General features: G+C 42.3%; 1 protein-coding gene across 1 annotated transcript in view; it reads left to right on the top strand.

Moving 5' to 3' along the window:
- Positions 1 to 1200: 1200 nt before the first annotated feature.
- Positions 1201 to 18929, top strand: part of smtnb (smoothelin b) — a 52503-nt gene continuing 34774 nt past the window's right edge. Inside the window, 4 exon segments of the mRNA XM_017306708.2 lie at positions 1201 to 1586; positions 16588 to 16745; positions 18450 to 18528; positions 18619 to 18697. Of these exon segments, the coding sequence (XP_017162197.2) occupies positions 1536 to 1586; positions 16588 to 16745; positions 18450 to 18528; positions 18619 to 18697 (367 nt within the window). The 5' untranslated portion in view covers positions 1201 to 1535.

Raw genomic sequence — 18929 nt, 5'->3', positions numbered from 1 at the left:
GAAGTTTTTCAGCACGAAGTGAACATTTACACACATTAGATCACTTCCATATATTGAAGTTTTTATAGTTTAAAAAATACTTTAGAGGAACAAAATAAGTAATATTTATTCATTTATTTGAAAGAAATTACTTGAAAATTACTGTACCCAAATTATTTTCTTTTTTATGTTAGTGGAAGGAGTATATGTAATATGTCCAAATATAATCTTTGGGCCTAAAAAATGTGAAATAGTTCTTTATTTTAGAATTGAGTTTGAAACTTGGATATTAGAAGATTCTAGTGTAATTATCCAGCTGCATTTGCATTGTGTAGCCAATTTTCAAAAGGAAAATCAACAGAAAACATGTTTGGCAACTCCCAGATGCACCCTGCCTTTCACCCCTGTTAGAGATGCCACCCAGGGGAGAGAACCATAGCTGGCTGCTTCCCACTGCATGCTATCATGTTTGCACAGCCTACTCTGTCTCCAAACAGTCGATGATGGTTCATTAGTTTCTGCTTTGTGAAATAGTCTTTATTTTGAGATTTTACAAATAAGAATATATAACATAACTGTAGAGTGAAAACCATACAAGTTTTATGATTTAAAGTTTTGGTGAAATGTGTGATTGTATTTAATATCTGAATAGTTGCTAGTAAAAATGCTCACCACAGTTTGTTGGATAGGGTTTTTGTCTGAACAGATTTTAGTTTAAAAAAAGAAAATTCTGGAAAAGTCAGACAGTGTAACAATCAACAATCAACAATAAGCATAAGTTAAATTGCAATAATAGTTTTGCGTTATGCACATCTTTACTTTTACATCAGTTGGCTATTCTCACCAGAAACACATGTTTATTTCATAGTACTTGTTTCGATAGGAACAATTTTGGTGGCGCACTGCCTCCAGTCTTCATTTATTTCCTATATAATCCATTGGCCTCAATGTAAATAACCACCCAATACAAATAAAGAACAACAGATTGAAGGCTCATAAAATGAGGTTTGTATAAACTGCTAATGGAGCCGTTTTTACTTCTAATCTCCAGTTACTGTTAATCTGGTTTTACACAAAGTAAATAGCACAGAGTTCTTGGAACCTCACTTCCAGAATCTTGAACTGAAGCAGCTAAGAGTGGCACTCATTGCCCCTCATACACAAACCTGTTTCACATTTTCCCGCATGGTGGTGCGCTTTGAATGAACGCCGGGAGGAGCCGGAGTCCGGACGGGGCGGGGTTACAACTTTTCAGTGGGAATTCTCAGTTCAAAAAGCTGCTACTGTCCTGTCGTGTCAGAGTCTGGTTGCTTCTGCTCTCATTGGGATCAAGAAACTCCTGCTTAAATATGATTTTAGCGAGCGGCTCCAGAGTTTTCTATTGTTAGCTGAGCCAAAAACAACCTTCACCGAAGAAGTAAAGAAAAGGAAAAGGAGCATCAAGAAAGTAAAACGCGAATCGTGCAAGGTGGTCACGTTGTGGACCGGGGATCATCTTCACAGCGAGACTCCATCCATCCATTTCTTACCTTTCGGTCTCTCCTGGTCTCATCGAGATGTCCCTGGAGACGTATTCAGCGCTAGACGAATCTTCTCTCCGAGCTTTGGTGAGTAAATGTCCGGAGATGCTCTAAGAGTCTGTTAAAAAAAAAAAAAAAAAGATTTAGCACAAGCAACATTGAGTTTTTATATTTCCACTGTGTGCTTTCTCTAGGCTGAATTACTCTGCTTTGTTATTTTAGGGTGTGTGCACACGGCAAAATCATTTCCAAGTAGCACAATAATACTTTCAGATTATCAGGGAGCTTCTCCTTTAATTAGCACACCTGAGAGGCAGGTAGGCTGCGCACAGTGTTGTTGCTAATCCTCCTGCAGACTTGCTCTGTCTGCACAGCTGACAAAGAAAATGTACATTTACAAGTTTCCCTCTTATAAAAAAAAACCAGGAAATGTTTCACCCCCATATTTGTTTGTGATAAACAAAGCTATCAAAGCGATTCAGACATTTGTAGTTTTTAAATGAAATAATTTGCATTTAGTTGATCTGAAATGAGGAAAAATGTGCACTGTTGATTCGAGGAAGGAGAATATCTAAAATTCACAGAGTACAACAACAACTATTGCTATTTATTGTTGGTTTACACTGTAAAAAGAGTCATTAGGAATTTGTTTAATGTCTCCTATTTATGCCCTAATCATTATATTTGCGCTTTACCAGCTTGACGATTTAACTTTACTTGACAGCATAGATTTTTCTGCCTTTCTTCTACGGAATCTACACTGTACCAATATGAGGGTCTATTAATAAATGTTTGGAAAGCTGGTCTTGAAGCACAGTAAAGCCGGCGTGTTTGCTTTGGGCAGAAATGTCATGTTTGGTTGACCTGAATCAGGCTATTTAATGATCCACTGATCTGCTAAAGTCTGGGATGATCCGACTGTAATCTGGAGTCAGTGTCACACATTTTACCACAAGTCTATTATATTTTACCCACACAGTCAGCTGGTTTGGCATTTGTGTTGACAACCGATTGAACAGATCTACTTGGTGAAATGGCCACAGTGTATCTGTTAAATTTTTTCTTAAAAAATCTGTGGGCGGCATGAGGAGGTGTACTTAAAAAATGTATTGCTTTAAAAACTCAAATGTTTTATTTAATTGTCTTTTCTGCAACTTTTAGAGATTTCTTTAGTTAATGTTGTGTCACATTTGACCTCAGCTCACAGAGGAAATATAATTAATTCGTCCTGCTTGCACAATGCATGCTGTAGGACCCGGCAGTAAACGCTGCCATTGTCCCAGGACCTGCCTCAGAGAATAAAATGCACATCATGCAGCTTCTTCAATTGTCTTTTCAGCTTCCCACTGTGGAGCTGGATTGGAAATGTCCCATCTCTCTCTCTCTCTCTCTCTTTCCCCTCCGCTGCAGCGTCTTTCCCTCAGCATTAAGGTCACTCAGATCCCACAATTTCACTAATGATCTTCGCAGTGTCAGACTTTTCCATCCACAGTGAACTTTTCAAACAAAACAAACTCACAACAGAAAGTTCACAAGCGGCTGGGATGAAATGTAGTTCATCTTCGGAGCTTTTTAGGAAATCTAACACCCTATTATATTGTTTTATTGTTCAGAATCTATTGTCTTTTTGTGGTTTTAGGACGCTGGTAAAATATAATGCACGTTTATTTTGGGGCTCGGGCTGGTCTGAGCTGGTTGTAAAGCCTCTGCTATTAAACTGCAAAACGAACTCCAGGCCTGTGTTGCTTCTTAACAAACTTAACAGTCAGAAGGTCGTATGGCGGTCTCTCTTAGCGCTGCTAATCCCATTGCTACACCTCTATTCAAAGCCCGACCTGCCTCTTTATATTGCTCATCTAATCCCTCGCTAACGCAACCAGAAGGAGCTTTTTTTTTTTTTTTCCTCCCCCTCCTCATTTCGCTTGGCAGGAGCGATTATTTATGCATTCATGAAAATAATCGGTTCTCGAGCTGAGAAGGTATTTGTCAAGGTTCATCTTACGATGAACCGAAGCCTCCGCCGAGGTCAGTCGGAGGATAAATCTCCCTTGAATCTGACAACTTAAACCGACGTCTCTTTGCTGGAGAGTTTGTCGGCAGATGGAGTGCTTTTTTTTTTTTTTGCAGAGTGATGGTTATCAGCTGCCACAGCCCTGATTTTTGCTGCGAGGCAATAGTTTGCTGCGTGTCACTGTGTGTTAAACCTGCAGGACCTGTTGCATCCACAGGTGTCTGCTGGCTGCGGTACAGGTGCACAGCCCTACTTGGCAAAGAAGTTGGCGTCTTGTCAGCCGCTCTGTGATCTTCCCTCTAATTATGTCACAGAGCTGCACAGGTGGATGCAGAAAAAAGGTTCAAATGTGACATAATCATCAGCGCTGAGCGCTCGGTATTCAGGTGGATTGACATGAACGCTGATAGGTTTCCGTGTTCGGCTGATTTCACATGCTGGATGGGTCCCACGTATGATGATTTATGATCAGTCCTTCCAGGCCTTGACGGTCCTTTCTCCCTGGTGAGCCAGAGGCATTCACACATGTTTAAAATAGGCCAGATTGACTCTGTGGTCCAGTCTGGCTGATAAACGAGACCTCTGGGCCTTTAGTTTACGATTTTCTAAACTCTTTTGCGCATCAACAACAGCTCAGTCTGGAAGGAAGAAGTTTAAATATTTTTGTAGGATTTTTTTGCGTTCTCTCCAGATTCACCTGTACTCCCTGTTTAGACTGGACTCATCGTCTGTGAGGAATCAGTTGGAAAGATGATTGCTTAACCGTCACCTGCAACCATTTTTTTCCTTTTTTTTAATATAAATACTCCTTCTTCCTTCTTAAAGTAAATTGGACGTGAATTTTCCGTGGAACATCAGGCGCATGTCGTTTCATGCAGCTGATTTCCATTGAAGTAAACGTTCTTCCACATAGCCTTGATAATTAATTCTCTGATCACAATCTGTGGTTGCTGTTTATGAGTATGATTGCCTTGATTGTTTTCTCTCTAGGCCTTTTTCCTATAGAAGAAAAAGAGAGAATATTTTTCTTTCTGGTTTTTATTCCAGTCGCACGTTTCGGTTTTCCCCTCATGATTAATTTCGCTGAAGCCTCTGGCAAAGTCATCGTGCCTGAGCCGACGCACCAGGCAGGGGTTATCTACAGTGCTGCAGCCTGCACACTTCAGCTTCTTGTCAGCGAATTTCCAAACAAAAGACCACAGAGATGAGAAGCTGCATCCGCATTTTGGACGAATGGAGAGCTTTAGTTTCTGCATTCTGACATAAATATCTGCTCACATTTTGCCTCTGAAAGGAAGTGAAATAATGTCTTTACTGTAAAATGGATTAGTAGAGTTTTTTGTTTGTTTGTTTGTTATTTGACGGTACTGTAAAATAGTACAGTAACATTAGGAGAAGTTACACCATGAGAGGTTATTGTTGCACTGCTGCTAACATTATGAGTGCATTTTGGTAAAAAGATTATTGTATTTTGTTTTTCTGTTACATTGTCTTTTTGAAGTCTGGTTTCATCAAAGTTCATGTGCAGAAACTCAAGTAGATTTTCCTCTCATAAAAAGTCATGAACAATGCATATTTTGAAGTCTTAACCTTTTGAATTGATGTCTTCCTGTGTTTTATGGTTCCCCTCCCCTACCTGTTGCTGTGCTCTGCTGGTCATCTGGCTGCAGGAACGACACCCACACTTTCCCAGGGTTTACAGTAAAGACGGTCGTGGCTGTTTTTAAATATTTCTGCTTGCTGAAGAGAGACATGATGTAAATCACCTTTTTAAACCTGCCAGGTGCTTTCCTAAGCTCCTGTTAAGCTTCAGACTGAAGGTCTGCTGCCTTAACAGAGAGTTCAACTCATTAACCTGCTAATGTCTGCTTGCTATGTTTAAATATTCTGGGCAATGAACACTTCAAGCTGCATTAATTAGTTTTTCTTTTCATTATTTTTTAGCAACAATAGCAAAGAAATATTGCTTTTCAGTTTTATTAAATCATTTCGATTTTATTTTTGCATTTCGTGTGTGTGTGTGTGTGTAAATAAATGCCATATCTCTGTGAAACCTTGACTTTATTAATCAACGTTTTTGCATCTGGAGATTCTTGGCCTTTAATTGAATCGGCTTTGACCAGGAAATGAACCTGAAAGCTAAACGCTGCGTCTGCTGACGGTTTCACTCTGGCCTCCTTATGCCTGATAGTTTTTACACTGTGGAAAAGTTTTATGTAAAAGTAAATGCATTAGATTTTTTTTTTGTTTCCTTTGGCAAAAATAATAAGTACGAGTTGTGAAAATCTTGAAAAATTATATATTGATGACAACCAAAAAACACGGGCAGAATCTTTTTGGCTCTTGTTGGAGGATTTCTGTTTCTTTGAAAGTTTCTACGAGAGGCTGATATTCAGCTGAAAGTCATTTTTGGATGGACGTTGTGTGTTAATGTGAAAAATTGAGCAGAGTGTGTGTTTATTTTTTTAGTTTAATAACCAACCTGTGTCATATTTGGGGAAATGTAACAGTTACAACCAGCTGAAAAGCGGACGGCAGCGGCTGCTTGTGAAGTCTGAATGAATGAAATCTGTATGTTCTGGCGCTGCCTGCTGAGGGTCAAACGGTCTTTGTAAAAGCAGTCAGGCTGGCTGACCCTCAGCTGCTCCGCTCTTTACGTCTGAGCGGTTAAATGATCCAGCAGAGACTGATCTGTCTGTCTTCATCATTCTGCCAAGTGGAAAAGATCTGGATAAAGGATTGAAGGAGTCTCTTCCCTCCTCTGTGTCCCTGAACACCACCAGACGTCTCTTAGATCAGTAGTCCCCAAACCCCGGTCCTCGGACTGGTACCAGTCCGTGGACCAATTGGTACCGGGCCGTGCAACAAATAATTAAATATTTCCGTTTTATGTATTATTTGTGTCTGGAGGATCTTTTATTTTGAAAATCCTTTAACCAGATTCTCTCGGTTACTTGCGCACTGAGGCCACAAGCAGCAAAATGAGTAAGAAACAAATCGGATGTCTTTGGAAAGTTTCTTTGCAAAGGGGAAAAGGCCCAGAGAAGAGACAGGAGAATGGATTTATCCCGGACGAGTGGCACAACTACACACTATTCAGGTGTGTAGTTGCCTCCCCCGAGGGAAGGAACGTTAGGGTGAAGACAGAGGAACACAACAGACAGGATGCTGTCGGGGGGGAAAAAAAAAAAAGTCAAAAAGTTGGTGCTTGGAGTTTTTTCTGCGTGTCCCTCAGGAAGGAGTCGTTTCCTGAGGTCCTCCTAACATCACCAGGCGGATGTTGATGTTTAGCTTTCCAGCTCGATGCTGTTAATCTCGTGGCGTTCTCGAGATTCGCACAGCAGATCTGTTGAATTGTGTTCAGCGGGGCCTGCGGCTCCGGTTGTTAACGTTGGAGCGCAGGCCGTCACAGATCCGAGCGGAGAACGAGCAGTCTGCGCGTTTCCCACAGTCCCTCCTTTTACTTCCTGCTGGACATGTCCCTATGTCCGTCCATGGAGGGTTTTCACTCAGAGCTTCAGATCATAGAGGGGAGCCGTCCTTCTCCAGCACCTGCTGCTTCTGCTGACAGGCCAGCAGAATCGCAGCTTTCATGTCTTTCAGGGCGTTTTTATTTGTCATGGCTCCCTCCTGCTGAAATCTGTCAGGCTGTAACAGATTTTTCTGCTCATAAAACCGGAGGAAATAAAGCTGCAGATGGCTGTCTTGCTGTGATGATTTACAGTTATTCAGAGACATAAAGACAAAGACTCAGTGGAGGGGAAGGGCTCTGTTTTTTCAGGACCAAACATGTCGCTTTGGAAAACGTTCAACTTGCAGCAGCAATATTGGGTTATTGATGGGTGGAAAATGATGCATACTTTCATTCCCCCACCCCCAATTTTGCTCGTCTCCTTTGCTCAGACACCTATAAACAAAATTCTTCATCCTGCAGAAGTTGCCTACATATAACATGGAGTCAGTCGGTGTGTAATTTAATCATAAATTCAGCGTTTTGTCATAAAATTAAGGTGAGAAAACGGCTTCGTGAAGACCCAGAAACGACAACGATAAAGCTGTGGATTAATTTTAGGGTTGGGTCATAAAACAATAGCCCGTCCTTTAAACAACACATCATGTGGACATGGAAAGACTCAGACACAGCTGTAAAACCGCCAAAACATGGCCCAAACCGACAGGCTGGGAAAGAGGAGCGTCAATCAGAGACCAAAACCCAAAGAGAAAGGAGAAATGGTGGCAAGGTGTGAAATTTGATCTTATCCTCTTCATCCAATCTGGCTGATTTTGATCTATTTTTGCAAAGAGGAAGGGATGTTTACACATAAACATTTTAACCACGCACTTTTTTTTTTTTTTTTATCCTTCTGCATCACGAGCACCTCAACTTGCTCTCCTGACACACAAAATCCAAGTAAAACGCATTAAAATTTGTTGCTGCAATGTGACAAAATGAGAGAGCGTTGCCAGACACCGTAGCTCCCTGCGCTCCAAGTGAAATTTATTGCTTTTCTACTATCAGTGAGTCCTCTGGTTATTTGTAAAAATAAACACAGAGGCAGCTTCCTTGTTCTTCTGGCTGATTTAAAACCGTGATTCCAGCTTCCTTGTGTGGCTCAGCTGTTTTTCTGCAGAAAACTAAGAGAGGACAAACGGTTCCTTTACAGTGAAAATGCTCCGAACATCAGAAGCGGGGTTTTGGTCGGGATATGCAGAGTCGACTGGTTAACCTGTCGGCATGTGGACTCTGCAGTCGGAGCTCACATCTCTCTTCAGCGCATCATTACGGCCCTATAGGATACCGATGGAGATTAGCCCCCCCCTGCCCTTTGACCCGTATGCATTCCTCCATGTAGCTGCTCTTTTATGCGTACTAGCTCGACTGTAAAGGGGGACACGGTTTTCCCGGGTCCGCTCTGTGGCTCCGTCCCACTTTATTAGAGGTGATTAAACCGTGTGTGTGACCCAAATTTGTAGACTATAATCTTTCTCGCTTTCACAGGAGCTCCAGGTCAGACAAAGGATTCTCGGTGTCTGCTGTGGCGGAACGGGTTTCAGCCTCGGCTGTGATTAGGCATTGTTGTTAATTTTTCATCCGACGGCCGACAGAAACTCCCTCCCGAGGAGTCAGGTGCTCCGTGCCTTGCAGGGTTCTCACGGATCCAGATTATGTTTCCAGTTTTCAGCAGGCGTGCGTCAGCCAGCTGCGTTGTTTTCCTGAGGGATGATTTAAAACACGTGCACCTGATGCAACCTGGACTTTCTTCCTAATTAACAAGCAGTGATTGGATTTAGGGCTGATTGTTTATCTTTGTGTGTGTAGCAGCGCAGCGTCTTCAGCGGCAGCTGCTAATCTGTTTCAGCTCTGCTCTGAGGAGTGTCTCGATTCTCCTTGTATGGACAGTCATGAGAACACTGGTCTGATCTGCTTTAGCCTTAAACCGCTGTGGAGATGATTAGTTCATCCTCAAAAAAAAAACTTGTGCAACTCCTGCTGTGACACATTAAAAAAAAAACAACAAAAGAAACGCAGGATGATATTTTCGTTACTTGAAAGCAGAAACATCTTTGTATCTTAGCTGAAACCTTGAAGTAAAAAAAAAAAAAAAAAAAAAAGTCATGGGGTCAGAGTTCAGCCTGAGGAGGTCCTGGTGCTCCCAGAGAAGGCCAGGCGGGCGTGGGTGGGAAGGTGAAGTCTTCCACACATCAGGCTGTGACGTTTGACCCGACCTCTGTGACCTGCAGACGGCACAGCAGGAGGGAGACGAATACTCTGGTCCGTGGGTTTCAGTTTTTGTTGACTATACGCCGAGTAGCTCTGATGCTTCTGTTTCAGCTTCGCAGGAGGCCACTTCATTTATTTAGGGGAAGCAGTTAACCAAAACAACCCGGCCCTTTGTGGAAAACTAAGCGGTTCTTGGCAGCAACAAATGCCATCGAGGTTTCGCAATGAGTATTTGCCATCAAAATGGAGGAATTTTGACTCGCTCTTGTTTGCAGAGTTGTTTTAATTCAGCAACAATGGAGTGTGTTCAAGCATGAAATGCTTTTTTTAAGGCCACGTTGCTGCATATAAACTAGATTTATGTTCACACTTTGAATAGGCCACTCCAAAACTTCTGTTTTTAAATTTTATTTATTTAGCCATGCAGAGAGGAATTCGCTTGCTGCTGCTGCACAGCCCACGCTTGCTTGAGCTTAAGGTCACAAACTGAGACCTCACAGCAACACCACACAATCACACTGCCACCGCCATGCTTGACTTTTGTTTTTTTTTTTCCTCCCTTAATTCTGCTCTAGTTTTACACGAGATGTAACCAGACATGCGCCTTGCAACTACAAAACCATGTATCACTCTATGTCCACTTCACAATAATAATCCAGTGCTTTGTGCCATTTAATCACACACAAAAGTAGTTTTCCAGGACACTGTAGGTGCAGCTGAGTCCACTGCCAGACGGTGCTTACAGTTTGACGGAGTTGTTGTATGTGGAGTGTTTTCTTTCGATTAATCAGAGTCTCAGGCGTTGAGAGGCTGAAGCTGCTCTCTCTGTACCTATGAATAGATGCTCTAATGACAAGAAGTTAGCCGGAGCCCTGTAATTAAAACGCATCTGAACTTTAGCTGTTAGCCATCTGCTTTCACGGCGATGCGGCTCAGCGCTCCGTCTGCTGCAGCTTGCACGGTTTTACCTCGGCGTGTTTTGACCGGCTGAAGGCTCTTCTTCACGCTCCCTCTCTCTGCTGCTTCTGATGAAATTAACCAACCTCTTCAGCTCAGAGTCGCATGTAAAGCTACGCCAGGTTGCCCTTGTCTCTGGGAACACGCCTCCAGCTGACTGGGATGACTGACAACCCCGAGTGCTCTCTAATTGGCTCTGATTGATTGATTCGAGTTGCGTCACACGAATGCCATTGGAGGTGTTGAGGTTTTACTTCCCATCAGGCCGCGCTTCAACAGAAAGTGACTTAATGCATGCAAGAGCCTGCTTGTGAAATATTGTTTGGCTCTCACTGTTGCGTCAGTGTTACACCTCATTAATAATTTTTTGTGTGTGCGTGTTTTGTGAACGTATTCATGCCACTTGGCACATTTGGAGTTTATGAGAGATCAACAAAAATCGGTGTCTGATTCTTAAGCAGAAGGAAAAGAATAGATGGCGCTTCTTAAATATTTTACAAATAAAAATCTGATGGGTTTGTAGACGCACCTTTCCCTGCAGCTACAGATGAACTGCTGGCATTTCCTGATTTGGGTCGGTGAGTTCAGGATGATCTGCAGTGTTCATTTTCCATCCCATATAGAAATTTGCGTCCGAGGCAAAACTTTAATATTGGTCTCATCTGACCAGAGCTCCTCCTTCCACATGATGTTTGCTGTGTCCCCTGCATCGCATCACATGGAGCTCGGTGACACAAGCTTCTCATACTTTTATTGCGCAACCCTGCTTCATTTTCAAAACTTTCTCCTGGTTTAAGAGGTATGACTGTATTTACAAGGCTCCTGTGTCTGTCTGAGTCAGAGAAGCTGACAAATTCGTTTTCGTTTCGGTCTTTAGTCGCCACCTGATCCGATCTGTTTCTTTGAACACGACGTACCAGGTGGAGATCCCCGCCGCGTCCAACAGGTGTGACTTCCTGAGAGGAGATGAGAGGCGCGCTCCAGACGGTGTGATGACTGTCCTCTAGACATTGTTAAAGTTGCTGACAGCTCGGTGACGTCTCAACGACTGCTCCTCCCTCTCGAAAAGACGTATTGATGTTTGACTTTTGTTTGACTCACTCATCTGCCAGCAGGTGTGCTGACTGAAAGGTCTGTGATGCTTCGACCGAGCACCACAAACCAACATCGGGGACAGCGACTTTGAAACGTATTCAGTTTCCTTTTAGTTGATTTATGTTTTCATGAATCTTTGCAAACGTAAAGCTGAGAATTGTGTTGCACACGTCTTTCTTCTATCCAGCCCCTTTCAATCTGAAACCTCTACATCAAATTGAATGCAAACTATTAGTCTCTAGGAATTTGCTAAATTAGATTTTTGACTTATTTTGCAGACAGCAGAGGCTTTCTGGAAAGTTTTCTGTCTGGGTCATGACGTTATTTCGACAGTTTCTGAATTTCCGTTTGGGAGAGCCGCTGGTTAAAGGTGGTGTTTGTAATGTTCCCCTTCTTTCCTTTTCAGCTTTCCCTGAGTTCATGGTCATCTGGCAATTTTTGTCTAACAGACTGTGTCTGCAGCAGCACATGTTTCCGCCTCGCTCCCTCTTTAACGGTTATTCTGTTTAAGTTGGCCGGCGTCCAGCTGCAAGGTGTGTTCTGTTTGTCTGGGTTGCTCCATATTAGTTTCCTGAGCAGCGTTATTGGTCAACTTTTATTCTCCTCTTTTCTTTTCTGACTCTGCACCAGTTTGAATTCAGCATTTATGTGTGTCGACCAATCCGAACAGAAGAACATCTCCGCCGTCCCTCTGATTGGTTCATTTAAACCTTTTGAGGGAAAGGTCGTAGGCTGACGTTTGAGATCAGAGCAGGTCAAGTTGAGTGCTGACGTGACCCAGTAATCGTTATTCTTTTTTTTTTTTTTTTTTTTACCTCTTATCACATCTTGACTGTAACTCATTTGCTGTGCTTAGCTTTGAAAACATTAACAGATGTTTTTGTCATGTGCTCCCAGTTCAGGAGCTCTGGTCCGTTTTCTTTGTTGTGACTGTAGTGAGGATTAATCTGCGTCAAATTATATTGATTGTAACAAGTCACTTTCATAATATTATCAAATTCAATATGAGGAGAAGATTATTTTCCTTTCCAGTGAGATTTTAAAATGGTAAAGGTAGCATAAGAGAGTCTCTGGACATAATGTGTGATTCTGAATTTAATTAAAAGAATGAAATTTCAGACATGATTTGAAAATAAAATGACAAGAATGAGATTATCAAGATAAAGGATAGAGAGATGGTAATCAATAAAGTTAACAATCCACTTCTTTAACTGAAAAATACAAAATTGACAAAGAACAAACACTCAAAGCTTCAATCACTAAAACTGGCTAAAGGAGCTTTTTGGTTTCCAAAACGAAATTTGTATTTTATGACCTTTTTCAGCATAACATTAAAACAAAAACCTAAGATGAAGAAAGTATTAGGCTAAAGTCTTGAGTCGACCCGTCAACAGATTTTGCTGGATGACAAATTGCCCTAAAAGTCCATATGATAAGCAAATATATTGTTGTTTTGAGACCATTTTAAAGAAATAGTGATGGCATAATAATGCAATTACACCCTATTGGAGAATAATAAATTTTAGTTTCTAACACTAGAACTGGAAGCCATGTTAAATATCCAAAATAAATAAACGGAACAACTGAAACGACAAATAAAATGGATGCTGCCGTCTATGGGAACAAAACTGTCCTTCATTAAAGAGGCTAATTGAAACCAAACAACCAGATTGAATAATATTTGTCATCCAGCGTCTGGACTGGATGACGAAGAGAGTGAGAGAGAAAAACAATCATGCAGAAGTATTGAGCTCGTTTTAATTTATCATGCAGTTAATTGATTTATTGCTTACCGTGACGAGCTTTGTCTCGAGGCCACATTTCTGATCTGTCAGCTTTCCCAGCACCACGCAGCAGTTCCAGCGAACAAACTGTGATTCAGGAGTAACTGCAGGGAAATCGGAGGCGGCTTGTCTTTTCGATTTATGATGAAAATATTTTGTGAAGGCTACTGTTTCCCATGTTGACATGTATAGTGATATATTGTGTGTGTGTGTGTGTGTGTGTGTGTGTGTGTGCGTGTGTGTGTGGAAGTGCTACACCAGGGGTGTCAAACTCAGCTTCATTTTGGGCTATATGAAAATGAACAAACTACTAAAATATTAATAAATAGCTCTCTGCGTTTGAAGAGTCTAAATGTTGAACATTGATATAATTTGGCAGAATACAGAAAGAACTGCTTTGAGTTGATTGATAAAATGATATTTTAGCACACAGTTGTTATCTTGAAAGTTCACTACAGTCTAGAGGGCCTTATAAAAACTCACGGCGGGCTGAATCTGGCCCCCAGACCTTACGTTTGACACGTGTCTAAATCTAAATGAGGGGAAATGGAGATTTTTGTGAAACGTCAAGTCCTCCCACTTTTTCATTGCAGCAATATTTAAGACACGCTTGTCAATTGCTTCACGATGCTGTTCACGTTTCAGGATGTTCCAACAACATGAAAAGATCTCCTGTGGCGATCAGTGTACAGGCCACAGATGTGCAGCAGAAGGATGCCGTCACACTAAATGAAAATCCAACAGCATAATTAAAGTTAACATCCAAGATGTGCACTTTGCTACACTCAGATTTACGTCCAGTCCTGATCCATGCAGGCCAGAATCGCTGCCTGTTATCGCGAGGTCTGGTGCAGAAGCCTGAAGTTGAGGCAGTTTTTATATCCTAGTGATGAAAAATGAATTGGTCTGCTCTAAAACTTGGCAGCCGTTGCGCAAACCGTTTAATCCCATCGTGACATTTACTCAGCAGCGATCTGGACAGCGTGGTAACAGACGGCTCCGTCAGTGTTTGGTTAGTTGTGCGAGTGTCTGCCTGTGTGGGCATGTGAAACAGACGCTCCCTGCGTCTCTTTTGTTCCGTCTGATTATTTTCCCTTCTTCCTTATCAAGCATTGTTATTTCTAGTGTCTCATATCATCTCGCTGGCAGAACTGGAACCAAGAAAACCAGTTTCCGACTGCTACAGTTCTTCTCATTACCGCCTATTTTTTTTCTTTTTTTTTTTTCTTGTGAGTCAGCAGGAATGTGAGGAATGACCTGCACATTTCCCACCCAGCTTTCATTTGCCCATTTTTAGGCATACCCAAGTGCTTCCTCCCCTTTTTTCCGTTCTTTTCCCCCCACATTGTCATCCTCAAAGCTCTTATTCCTCCGTCTCCTTCTGTCTTCTACTCTCCAGCCGTCTTTTTCGTCAGCGCAGCACTTTACATTTCCACAAATTACAGTATATAAAGAAGGCTTCTCTGAGCCAGTGCATATTTTGTCAAACCACAGCGAGACCTCAAAACTGCCGGCCATCTTCGTCACTGAGACGACCCTCTTCCTCTTCTTCTTCTTCTTGTGTCTTTGGGCCTGGCCGGGGGCATGCCGGCTCTCGTTTCAGCAGATCAGCATGTTGAGCTGAGCTCAACAACCGCAGCCTTTAGTAACTATGGGCAAACAAAGATTTCTGTCCTGACTTGGTCCATGCCTTTTTAAAGTGAGTGTCTGATCGCAGGTTTTATTAAAAAGAAAAAACATGCCAAGGAGCTCCTGGGCTCTGCGTGTGCTGGCAGGTTCCTGCTGCAGACCCACAGAGGGAGCCCCCTCCACACCAAACCCTCTGCTTCCTTCTTGATAAGATGAAAGCATCCAGCTTGTCGAGGGGCGGCGCAGCTGTCCTCGGGTGTGCTTTTATAAACTCCTTAATTCCCCCTCTTCTGTTTGAAAAGGAGACATTTCCACTAATACTCACTCAGAGTGATGAAATGGACTCGTCACACGGCTGAATCTGTGGGGTCTGCCGACGGCGTCGGAGAGGAAAACACCTGAATGGCAGGTTGACCTGCGGAGCCGAACACTCTTATGTTTGCAAAGCTGAGGCACAGCTGTCGGCGGTTCTGTTTCTCATCCTCGGCTCCCTCCCCCACATCGACCCGTCTGGTCTCATTAGTGGAGTCAGAACTCAACTCTGGCCCTTTAACTTTACCGCCGCACATCAGAAATAAGTCTGGGTTCATTCAGGGCGACACGCCTCCAGCCTAGAATCTGATCTGGTTAAAAGTCTGAAAGGTGCTTTATAGTTTGGAAGCTAAAAAAATAATTACATACAGAGAGACTCGCAGTAACGTCCTGCAAGTTAAGGCTGAAATTTCACGGAGCTGCTCGCTCTGCTGGTATCATATTTACCACCCTGTAACTACAGTCGCCGCTCAGCAAAAACTCCAGGATTTTGACTTTTTTTTTGCCCAGTTTTTCTTTTTTGCAATCAAAATCGCTGATTTTGTTGTGCTACTTTAGAAATATCTGCAAGAAATTTTGTTGTATTTTCCAACTTAAAATTGCAATACATTTAAAGTTAAATCAGAAATCTACATACAAAAGAAAATGTCAGTCGCAGCCTCATTAGTCCAAAGTGTGCAAAATAATTTTCCCTGTGCTCGTGGTGGCAAAGAAAAGCTGTTTCTTTGGTCTTTTCGTGTGATGGTAAATGTTTTTTTGTTACTGGTCATATCGATCACGAACAAAAACTTGACATCAAGTCAGGTTGAGGCAACAGTGAAGGTTGCTGTGGACGTTTTTGTTGTCCGTCATCTTGTCCGATGGGGTTTAAAAAAATCCATCATCTATCTTTGCCCGTCAGTTTTTAAAATAACAATGACATATTGACTCATTGAACTAAAATGCACGTAAATAAAATTGAGTGCCTTTAGAAATAATCCTGGAGAAGTTTAAATGGTACCTGGCCTTCATTTGTCAAGTCGGAGGACTGCAAAGCACTTTACAGTCATTCTAAGTGAAATGTCTTGACCAAGGCGCAGTGACAGAGATGCACATAGCGAGGATTTGAACCAGCAACCCACTGGTTACAAGACAAACAATCCTCTCTTCAACAGAGTCCACACAATCAGGAAGCAATTATTTCTCAATAAACTCCTGAATGAAGCAAACAGCGTAGAGCAAGGGACTGGTTTTTACCAGGCCACCTGAGCTAAAGTCCAGATCTAAATACACTCACAGACTGGAAAATCATTACTAATTACTAGTTGGGTGACTCCTGAAAGCAGTTGCCTGGACTGTATTTAATTTCAGGGTATGAGAGTAAACGAGTTTGACGATGGATGACTGACACTTTTTGCAAGGCGCTGAAGTTGCGCTCGGTCACGTCTTCATGTCTGACAAAGACTCTCAAGTAAATCATGCAAATACGCAGCGCAAGTGAAAAGTCGTCGCTTTTTGCAAGTCAAATTCTTTTTGCCATCTCTATCGGCGCACCGTTTCGCTCTCGGATCCGTTGTCATGCTAGTCGTCTCGTTGCAGCTGGACGGAACCCTGGATCTGGACGAGAGACGCCTCATCCGTTCAGCCATCCGGGAGCTGAGGAGGAGGGAGATCGAGGACATGGAGGCCGCTCTGGCGAGCAAGAGATTCAGACCAACGCGCCTGAATCAGCAGGAGGACAAGGAGAACCAGCACAGGTGAGTTCACGCACGCACACACACACACGCACACACACTCCCACTGATCCCAAATGAGAAATACCTCAAACCAGGTGAAACCGAAGATTACGAGTCCAGATGTGGAACTCCTTGACCGTTAGGGGAAAAACTCACAAGAGATGGGAAAACTGCAGCTGCCGTAAATTTTTTTTCTTTTTCCACTTTTGTGTGCTCGCATTCGAGGTCCCTGCTAACAGTTCCATTAATTTCCCTTTCTCGACCAACTCGGTGTTTTTCCAGCTAAGTGAACTGATCCCAGCAGCTGTCACGCTGCAGAGGAATGTAGATGAACAGATAAGTCGGCTGTAACACTTCTCCACCTCTTCGTCTTTTTCTATAAGCATGTTTCTGCCCGTCAAATCCAACAACAAACAGGCCAGAGGTTTTCCATCACATTTCTGCATCGCTGTGATTATTGGTTTTCTTAAAATTTAAACTCATTTTAAATAAAACAAAAACAAACTCTGCTGCTGTGAATTTACCTGCAGTGATAACATCTTTTTAAGCCTCTTAATATTTAAGCGTGGTGTGCATTCTCTTCTTACTTTGATTATGTTCATTCAGGAGATCAATTCCTGAAAATCACTCCCTCCATGTCAAACTCAATGATTCAAGCTGAAAGCAGGTTATACATGCTGGTGTTTACATTGATTTGCAGCATAATAAAGTCATAAAAAGCACATAATAACAGCAGTTATATAAAGGTACTAGTCTGTTTACATCGACCATCTGGATATTGCAATATTTCCCTCTCTTCTTTGAAGCAGTTTGACTAGTCTATCAAGTTGAGAGGACATTAGTTGTCCCTCTTCAGGCAACTTTCTGTCAATTTTAGCCCTGGATTCTGGTTCTGCTGTTTCAAAACTTTATTTTTCCACTGATGATGTCATCCTGGTGACTACTGAGGTAAATTCAGACTCGGAGTAATGCAAAAAATCTGAATAAATGTCAGTATTTGTCAAAAAAAAAACCTTTGAAATGCTTTTATTCCATTTTCTTCTTTGCTCTTGATCTTTTAACAACACGAAACATTGAAAGTCAGTTGCAGATTGATTGATTGTGCATGTCTAGTTTGGCTGGTTGAAATCGTTGAATCCTGAGTGAATTTAAGGTCAAGGCTACGTTATTGTCGCAGCATGTGGTTTGGACCAAGAAACACTTTAACACTATTTGATGTCTGGAGTAAACTGAGCACTCTACAGTGTTGCTTTTTTTTTTTTTCTCCCCTTCTCCGTCACTAAATCCTCTTAACAGAGGTAATCATTCCCGTTCACGTCGGCACTCGGAGGACTCGGGTTACTAAAATAACAGAGGTGCCTCGTTGAGGCTGCTGGAAAAATCCTACCTGCTGTCGCACATCCACTCACGTTGGCTCACAAAAAAAAAATCCAGCTATTATTGTCTCACACCTCTCGTATGTGGAATGTGAAATATTTAAACTCCAGCAAGCAGCGCATTATTCAATGGCAGGGAATGGTGGGGAAAAATGAGCATAATGAGGGAAGAGAGAAATGAGTCAGAAAGAAATGGAGTAGTCTGAGGCGACTGCACACAGTTTGGGTCGCTGCTTGCAACGTCCACGCTTTACATTTCCGAGTTTGTTTCTTCAGGCTGTGAAAACTGCGTGCTGTCCTTTTAATAACAAATTAACTGCTTTATTTTTTATCTTTCTATTTTTCTCAGATCAGAATCCAGCAACAACTTGGACGTTCTTTCGCAAAAGCTTCAGTCGATCCAGGACGTTGACGAGCTCATGAAAATGGTGACATTTACAATCAGTCTGTCTTGTTGATTCTGATGTTATTGAGGCATTTTGGTTTCATGGATGCACTGAGCATTTATTGTCCTGCAGCTTCGTGCTGCAGCCGAGTACGAGGAGAGGAAGATGATCCGAGAGGCGATCCGACGGGTCAGGGATGAGCAGCTGCAAGGTGAGCCGAGATTTGCTCGTCTGGGAAACTTTTTCCGATGAAGGTTCATTTTTGGGACCCGTTTGTGGATTAAAAGCAGCGATGGGCTGGAAAGACGCGGAGTAAAAGTATTTTCCACAGCTTGACAAGTACAGGAAGAGATTAGAGCATAGAAAAAAATCTTTTTCTTTACTTTATTCCCGATTACATTTTCTAACTTTCTAACATTAATCCGTCCCTATGTCTGTCCATC

This window comes from Poecilia reticulata, chromosome 9, assembly GCF_904066995.2.
Source record: "Poecilia reticulata chromosome 9, P_reticulata-male-v2, whole genome shotgun sequence".
In the NCBI taxonomy this organism is placed as follows: Eukaryota; Metazoa; Chordata; class Actinopteri; order Cyprinodontiformes; family Poeciliidae; genus Poecilia; species Poecilia reticulata.
Note: the sequence above shows the minus strand (reverse complement) of the source record. Positions and strands in the feature narration are given on the sequence as shown.